Source organism: Corvus moneduloides, chromosome 1 (genome assembly GCF_009650955.1).
Source record: "Corvus moneduloides isolate bCorMon1 chromosome 1, bCorMon1.pri, whole genome shotgun sequence".
In the NCBI taxonomy this organism is placed as follows: Eukaryota; Metazoa; Chordata; class Aves; order Passeriformes; family Corvidae; genus Corvus; species Corvus moneduloides.
In genome coordinates, this window is record NC_045476.1 from 18,953,252 (window position 1) to 18,962,427 (window position 9,176).

The following is a 9,176-nucleotide window of genomic DNA, read 5'->3' on the forward strand; positions in this document are numbered from 1 at the left end:
CCTGGTCTGCCCTCCCGGCCCCCCCTGCCGGACCCGGGAGGCGGCGGAAGCCCCGCTGAGTCACGGCGGGGGCGGTTCCGCCCGTTGAAAAACGCGGTCCGAGGTCCTGACGAGCAGAGGGCGGTTTTGAACTCCTCTCCCTCTCCTCTCCCTCTCCTCTCCGGCGCCGGCACAGACCGCACCGTCGGGCCCCGGCGTGGGACGCGCCGCCGGCAGCCCGTGCCCGCCTCGCCCATGGCGGGGCCGCGGGACCCCGCGGAGCGCTGCTCCTGCCGCAACACCAACTGCGTGGAGCGGCCGCTGCGCCGGCTCTTCGAAGGGCTGGCGAGCGGCGTGGCCGCCTGCCCCTGGCCCTTCGTGCTGGTGCCGCTGCTGCTGTCGGGCGGGCTGGGCGCCGGCTTCCTCTTCCTGCCGCAGCGGCAGGCGAACGACATCGAGGGGCAGTTCACACCGACGTGGGGGCCCGCCAAGGACGAGCGCGACTTCGTGCGGCGGCACTTCCCCCCCGACGACTCGGAGCGCTTCTCCGCCCCGCGGCTGCCCACCGAGGGCGCCTACGCCTCCCTCATCGCCGTGGCGACGAACGGGACCTCGGTCCTGGAGCCGGCGGCGTGGGCAGAGGTGCTGCGGCTGAACGCGACCGTGCACGACGCCGAGTACGAGCGGCTCTGCGCCCGCACCGCCGGCGGCTGCGCCAGCCCCAACCCGCTGCTGTCGCGGTGGGGCGATGCGGGACCGCCCGCCCCGGGGAGCCTCCGCTTCCCCGTCAACGACAGCGTCTTCCTGGGGGCCGCGCTGGGCGGCGTGGAGACGGACGACGGGCGGGTGCGGAGGGCGCGGGCCCTGAAGCTGATGTATTACCTGCGGGAGGACGGCCCCGAGGCGCAGGACAGCCGGCGGTGGCTGGAGAGCTTCCTGCAGAACATCTCGTCCAGAGTGGCGGAGTTGCGCCTCGGCTCTATTCAGGTAACGCACGGGCGGGTACGGCCGTGCGCAGCGGCCGAGCCCGAAATGTCCGGGCAGCCCCCTCGCCGAAAGGAAAGGAAAGGAGACGGCGGCGGGACAAGGCGGGCGGGCTGCGAGGGCCAGGGCAATGCTCCTCTGCCAACGTGATGTTTGGCCTTGCCTGCGCGTGTGTACAAAGACCACGAAGAAGAGGGAAAGTGCTTCATTGTTTCTTTCCTTGTTGTTTTAACGGCAGGTGACCTACTTTACCTCGCTGTCCAGACAACAGGAGTTTGAAGGAAATGCCAAGAGTGTGATCCCACTCTTCTCCATAACATATTTCCTGACAATAACCTTTGCAGTCATCTCTTGCCTAAGGTAAAATGTCTCTAAGCTATGGCTCAGTGAGTAGTGATGTCTGCTCTTCTTTACCTGCCTCAGCTGGTTTCTGCTTTTGCCGATTGAAGGTGTTCTTGAAGCTGCAGACTTCCTGTGACAATTTATAGGCAAAATGTATTTTTTTGCTTTTTCTTGTCTACCTATGGGTATTTCCCAGCTGCTTAGATGGCAGATGAGAACCTGAGCAAGTGTTCAGTACTTAGTTAAGGTTCGGGTGGATGTGCACTAGCTTCCTAGATTCCTGCAAGTCTGGGTACAGCTTTAGTTGCTCTGCTTGCTAGTAGAATCAGAGGCTTACCTGCTGTCCACAGAGCACTTAATCTGCCCTTTCTTTGTGCTGATGGAAAGTGAACCATTGTACACTCAACAACTGTACTGCAGTGTTTGTGTCCTGTACTTCCAAAAGAAATTCTACTTGCAGGGTGAGCAGCCTGGTTTAGCGCTTGCATCAAGCATCATACCTATTAAAGCACCTTATGGAATGCTTGAACCAGTGCTCAGGGGCATCTTGGCAAAAGGCTGGTAGCCAATCTGTCTGCTGAGAAAATCTCTCTACACAGCACTTACTGCCTGAAAGGTGCTTCCAGTGATATGCTACGGCAAGAATTCATGTAAAATCAAAGAGCAGCTAGAAATTCACCAGTTTTTTGGGTCACCCTAAGTCTAGTGTCACTGGTAGATCTTATGTATCCTTATTTTGACGTCTCTGGTTATTGATGCAAAGAGCAGTACACATCTTTACTCCTCCAAATATAGTTGGGCAGTGGTAATAATGTGTATAACACTTCCTAGAGAAATTAATTTTATGTAATGCTGACACCTGGGAACTCTGCTAGCAGCTTTCATCAGGAGTTCTTCTGAGAGAGGGTATCGCTGTATCTGTGCACTTGTCATGCCAAACATGACATTGGTGAAGTGTTTGACACATAACTAAGATATTCCTTGAAATATTTTCAGACTGAGCTGTATAAGAAATAATATCTGGCTTGCAAGCTGTGGAGTGCTTTCTTCCGGCTTAGCTGTATTGAGCAGCTTTGGACTGATGCTCTTCTGTGGAGTTCCGTTTGTGGTCACTGTGGCTAATGCACCATTCCTGATTCTGGGTAAGTAGAAAAAGTGAGTCAGATTCAGCTACAAAGACTAAAGTGAAGTTAAAACAACCTAATGGTGTCAGTCTTTTATGATGTGAATGTCAGATAATACAACATTTTCTCCTGAAGTGAGTGGAGGAGATACCCAGAGGTGCAGCCTCCTCAGAACACCTAAAGGTGGGCGAGCCCCTCAGCTCAGCTCAGCTCAGCATGTCCACAGCAGGACTGCAGATGGGTTCTGGTGCAGGGGCAGCTTTTCCCAGAAGACAAGGCCTGATCTAGATCCACTGCTACAGCCGGAAAACTGTAAATGAGACAGTGGTAAGGTTAGCACTTTCCAGGATTGTTCCAGTGTCCCTGGAAATGTAGCCAGGATGATTAATCCTCTGCAATAGTTATATTGCTATATATATTGCTATATATATATATATAGTTATTTTGCTATATACTAACCAGTCTCATTCAGCTACACAACTGAAGTGATGCACCATTTGTGCAAGCAGTCCTGCCCCCAAAAAAACCCAAGGAAGTTGGTATCATTGTAGCCTTGTTGCACAGACTGCTTAACAGCCTGTGCTGAAATTTCCAAATACTGTTAGATAATGTTGCTGCAAATTACTGCAAAACAAAGATCCTTACTGATCCTTACTGATCTCCTATATGATGTATTCATGTGATGTTTTCTTGGGCTTGGTACAGTGCTAAGGAAAACACATGGAGCTCCCAGGTTGACAGAGGCTGTGCATCATCCTAGCTTTCCAGTGCAAATGCTCCTTAGGGCAGACATTGTTTCTTTGTTTCCTGCATAATTCCAATGCATTTTTTATTTGCTGTTGTTTGCTCATCAATTGCAGTGGCTCTGACTATCAAAAAGACCCCTTTGTTTACCTGGGAAAGGGCTTAAGCCAGTCTCTTAAGCCAGATCTTCAGAAATAACACGCAGACTTTTGTCTTCCTTGCGCTAAAGCAAACAAATTCTCAGTACATCAGAGGATTTGCTTTGAAGGCTGCTTGCTTTCCGAAGCAGCCTGGCTCGATGCCATCCAGTAGTACCTTGTGCCGTGCTGCTTAATTCCTCTTTGAATGTTTACTGGCAATTGCCTGTTCAGGTAGCCAGTAGTGATTTCATCTATTCTTCTGTGCTTGACTAAATCTCACTCCACTATTAGCACAGCCCTGCTTTCCCTTTTGTGTGATTAATTTTCAGTGAATAGAAGAGCCCTTGACAACATGGCAAAATACTGAAAGGTGTGTGATTAAAGTCTTGAGAGTTAGCAGAGCTGAGAGAAGCCCATTGGCTCTTCCTTTTTGAACTTCCTCTCACTTTGGCATCTTAGCAAAAACCCAGGCCCAGGATCCAGTCTTCCTGGCAGGGTTTCCCAGGGATCTGGTGGGTAATATTTGTGAGTGCATCAGTATAAATGTAAAGATAAATGAATAATAAGTCGTGAGTAAGTGCTGAAAGATGAACTGGAGAGAAGTGGAGGGCAAAGAGCATTAAAAAGTGAGCCACTGGAAAACTGGAATCACTCTTCTCCCGTTTGGTAGCAACTGCTCTTCTGTCTTCTGAAGGCAGAACAAGAAATTATTGGTCTAAGTTGCTGCAGTGCTGAAGAAGAGATTCCAGAGATAATGGGGGATGCTTCCAGTGATAAGAATAGTTGAGCATCAGAGTATGTGATGCTTTGAAATCTGTCATCTGCATCAGGAGACACATGGACATCAGCTACAAGATACTTGTCAGAGATGCAGTAGGTGTGCTCAGTCCTTCAGCAGAGTCAGTGGGGGATCAACAACTTATCAGGTCACCAGGAGGTGCTGAAAGATAACGCATTCAGCTACACATGAAGGATGTGTTTTCCAGATTCTCATGTAAGTTGCATCAACACTAGAGCAGTGTTAGTAGCCCAGCTTCCTTTTTCAAAATTGTATGCAGACCGAAATGTGAATAAGGTCGTTTTGTTGGGTGTTGGTGGAAGCTGCCATCTGCAGCGCAGCATTAACAGTGTCTCCTCTTGCAGGGGTTGGCGTTGATGACATGTTCATCATGATTGCTTCCTGGGAACAAAGTTCAAGGAAAAAAGAGAAATCCAGTGTTAAGTCTCTGCTGGCCGAGACTTATGCAGAAGCAGCACTTTCTGTGACCATCACCACTCTCACGGATGTTTTGGCCTTCTTCATTGGCACCTGGACGGCTTTTCCATCCGTGAGGTCTTTTTGCCTCTATACGGGCACAGCTTTTGTCTTCTGCTATGTATATACCATGACCTTCTTTGGGGCTGTTCTGGTATTAAATCACAAAAGGGAGCAAGAGAACCGCCACTGGCTGACTTGTATGCGTGTGGGAGTAGGTGAAGATCAGGCTGAGAACTCCTGCTTGTACAATGCTTGCTGTATTGGCAGCTGTTCCAGGCAGCCATCTCAGCCAGAAGGTGAGCATCCAATGAGCATATTCTTTAAAAAGTATTATGGCCCTTTTATTACAAATAAATGGATCAAGCTGCTCGTGGTGTTGCTGTACGGAGCATACTTGGGTGGCAGTGTTTATGGGTGTACTCAGATCAGGGAAGGCATCGATCTCCGGAATCTGGCAAATGATGACTCCTACGTTATTCCATACTATGATGATGATGAGAAATACTTCTCGACATACGGACCCAGGGTCATGGTTGTCATTACTGAGAGCGTAGATTACTGGAATGAGACGGTGCGTCTTGGCATTGAGAGCTGTGCACAGAATTTAGAGAACATTTCCTATGTAGATAAGAACCTCTCAGAGTCATGGCTGAGGGTATACACAGAACTTGCCAAAAGGGGGTTGATAAATATAAACAGTAAGACTGACTTCTTTAATAACTTAACTGTACTGTTCAAATTTCGTCCCAGTTTTGAGTGGGACATAAACAAGACTCAGGATGCAATAGAAGCTTCACGTTTCTTCATCCAGACAGTGAACGTGACGTCAGCCGTTGATGAGAAGAATCTCCTCAATCAGTTAAGAGAGGCAGCCGAGCAGTGCAGCATTCCACTGAAGGTGTATCACCCAGCGTTCATCTACTACGACCAGTACCTGGTGATAGTGCAGAACACTGTTCAGAACGTTGCCGTGGCTGCCGGGGCGATGCTCGTTGTCTCCCTTCTGCTCATTCCTAACCCATTGTGCTGCTTGTGGGTGACTTTTGCTATAGCCTCTGTTATAGTTGGCGTTGCTGGTTTCATGACGTTCTGGAACGTCAATCTCGATTCCATATCCATGATCAACCTGGTTATTTGCATAGGGTTTTCTGTAGATTTTTCTGCTCATATTTCCTATGCCTTTGTTGCGAGTGGAGAGTCATCAGCCAATAAAAGGGCAATTGAAGCTCTGTCCCTGCTAGGTTACCCAGTACTTCAAGGTGCAGTTTCTACAATACTAGGAGTAGTTGTCCTGGCTGCAGCAAACACCTACATCTTTAGGACATTCTTCAAGATCATGTTCCTTGTTATTTTGTTTGGGGCTCTTCATGGTCTTGTTTTTATTCCAGTGTTTTTAACATTTTTTGGAAACTTTGGCAGATCACCCAATAGCAAATCTAAAAACCTAGAGCTTGAGAAATTATAAAGATTGTTCATGACTAAGTTTAATGTACTATAGTTTATATTTATTATATGTAGATTCAATTGCAATGACTGTCAGGGAATATAAGACATGAAGAAAAAGAAGGACAAAAAAATAAACACAACAGGAAGCAAAGGCTTCAGAAGAGCCAGGTAAGAAAAATGACAGAATAAATTAAAACTTAGAGATTGCATTTGTATTTCTCATTTTTGTGTGTTCTTGCCTCAACATCTTAATGTTGTTAAATATTTTTTTGTGTTTACTGAATGTATTAAAATTATTATAAACACTGACCACTGCGACAGGTTAATGGACTACATTACATGTTTGTCAGGATGTGTTCACAGTGGGGATGAGAGGACTGCATTTTCCACCTGTTTGCTTTGCTGGTGTAACTCATCCCAGCACTGAGCTGGAAGGCAATTTTTGCCCAAGAGGCTCAAATCTGGGTGTTTTACAGCAAGATTACAAAAGGTCAGAACTGTCTCAGACTGCAATAACTCATAAGTCCTCAGGTGACAAAATCTGCTTGTTCCTAATGCAGCACAAGAAACCCTTGGGGAAGACTCACCCCAAGCTGACATTTTCTCTTCAAAGCCTTTTCTTGGTGTCCCGTTTTCTATTCAAAGCCTTTTCTTGGTGTCCCATTTTCTAGCTAAGCTTGAACATCTGGTACCTTTAAGAAGTTTGTGTGTAGCTTCTGTTGGCTGCAGTTTGCAAAGGGATGTGCTGTAGGTTATTGAACTTATGTGGACTTCCTGAGTAACCACCCTGGGAGATGCTGTGCCATGGTATGACAGGGCAAGAATTCACTAGAGAGAATCACACCCTGATTTGGGACAAAGTGAAAAAGCAACTCCATTTTAAGCAGGTCAGCCCTAAAACTGTAAACCCGTAAGTTCTATTCTGTTTGTCCTGTGATGTGTTGATAGAGCAGAGGACCTTTCACTGAATAAGAGCTAAGAATATACAAAGTGGTCTTCTAACTTGTAGGGACAAGACAGTAGGTGAAAGGCAATTCATCATTTGTTGCCAAAATAATGAATGACCCATTGGAAATAAATGGATTATGGTAACTGATGTTTATAATTCTGGAAAAATTGGTGTAGAACTTATTAAACCATTCAGTCCAAATCTGCTGCTGTGGAGGGTTTCTTCTGAGAGACTGAGCAAGTGTGACAGGGTCCACCTCTGTTTTCTGTGATTTCTGGCCAGTTTCATAGACCCAGTAGACAGGGCAGGATCCTTCAGTTTCCTCCAGAACAGTTTTTGAAAGAGTAGTGAAAGACTGAAAACTCATATTAATCTTAGAAGTCATATACTTCTGAGCTCAATGTCAAAACCCAGTGCTGAAATCTCAGAATTAAAACTGGCAGCATTAAATTTCCAGGACAGGGCACTAACCACAAAACTAGATTTGGGAATAAATAAAATGAAACAAAACCCCAACCCCATGCACTAGAGTCCCCCCTTCTCCCATTAAATGTTTCATGGTCAATACCAATGCTCTAATGGCAAATGTTACAGCCATTTATGCACTGATGATGCTGTGGAAGGAGCAGATGATGTTCTCATGTTGGCCAACACCAGAGGAAGGCCTCCTAATAAACACTAGAATGTGAGTCATGCTTTTGGAAAGAGAAGGGAAATCTACTTCTGATGCTAGTAGAGAGAGTGGCCTATTTGAAGTGCATACTCTCACCTCTCATTGTGTTGTTTGGCCATGTTTTAGAAGCAAAAATAGTTCTCCTTGCTTCTAGTCAAAGTTTCCAAGCAGATCAAGAGAGCAGAAAGTTAGGAATGGCTTGATTGCTCTAACTTCACGGCCAGTTTAAAGGACTGGGATTTAGAAAACTCTTCTGACATTTCAGCTGACTCAGATCATCACAGAGTAGGAAGCAGCCAGAAGAGCAGGCCACAACTTCCACTGGAAGTTTGTATTTCCTTTGTATTAAGCTTGCTGATAGAATTCTGGCATGCCAGCCTCAGGAATACGGAACATTCAGAATTATGTCTAAGTTTGAATTTCTTATTTTTATGTGTCACTCTGCTTGTGACCACTTCAGACATATTTAGAAAGCAAACAGTCCATCTAAGCACCTAGCTCTGCCCCGTTTTCAGCAGCAGGAGGCTGTTCCTACTTAAAGGTACTGAGATTATTCTCACCCTCTGTCCTGGGTTGCAGTGTATTCCATTACCATCCTCATGAGCTGTTGAAATCAGGTGGGGCAGTGTTTCCTTGCCTCCTCCCCCCAGACTATCTTTCTGTTAATGGCCCATCATTGTCCTGCTGCATGACTCAGAGGTAACTCCCTCCGGACTATCTTCTGTTAATGAGCTTAATCAACACTTTGCCTCATGACTCATTACCCCATTGTGAGATGCTCCACCCAGAGGGAGGAACCAAGCATCCCATCGTGGATATAATCTGAGATTCTGAACACCAGAGAAAACCTTTCCACTGGATTTCCAGAGGACAGGAGCTACACAGCCACCACTGGACCTTCTGAGGAAGAACAGACCCTTTTTCTAGAGGATCACCGCTTCAGGAGGACTGCTACCACCATCCTCATTAACAGGGTGTCTGGTAGTATCCTGACTGTCAGTTTAACCCAGTGTTTTCTGCCTTTATTTTGGTTTGTTTTTTTTTTTTCCTTATTTTATTTCCCTATTAAATTGTTATTCTGAGTTGGTGTCTCCCACTAGTTTGTTTTCAAACTAGTACACCCTCTGATTCATTTCTGGAAGCTGCTTTTGTGGTTATGGTGTGTGTGCCCTGGCTGGACACTAGGTGCCCACCAAAGCCACTCTATACTCCCCTCCTTAGCTGGACTGGGGAGACAAAACATGGCAAAAGGCCTGTGGGTTGAGATACGGACAGAAAGAGATCGCTCATCGCTTACTGTCATGGGCAAAACAGACTTGAGTTTGGGAAATTCGTTTATTGCCAATCAAACCAGAAATAAAACCGAATCTTAACACCACCTCTTCTCTTACCCTCTTCTTTCCCGTTTTCAACTTCGCTTCTGCTTTTCTTTACCTCCTCCCCCTCAAGTGGTAAGAGCAGGGGCGAGGACAGGAATTGGGGTTGTGGTCAGTTCATCACAGGTTGTCTCTGCTGCTCCTCCCTCCTCAGGGCAGGG

At 46.8% G+C, this 9,176-nt stretch overlaps 1 protein-coding gene across 1 annotated transcript; it reads left to right on the forward strand.

Annotated features, from left to right (window-relative positions):
* The first annotated feature begins 16 nt into the window (after positions 1-16).
* Positions 17-7,167, forward strand: PTCHD3 (patched domain containing 3). The gene is made up of 4 exons (XM_032111179.1): positions 17-966; positions 1,202-1,323; positions 2,302-2,447; positions 4,457-7,167. The coding sequence occupies exons 1-4, from the start codon at positions 235-237 to the stop codon at positions 6,034-6,036; spliced, it is 2,580 nt and encodes an 859-aa protein (XP_031967070.1). The 5' UTR covers positions 17-234; the 3' UTR covers positions 6,037-7,167.
* The last annotated feature ends 2,009 nt before the right edge of the window (positions 7,168-9,176 follow it).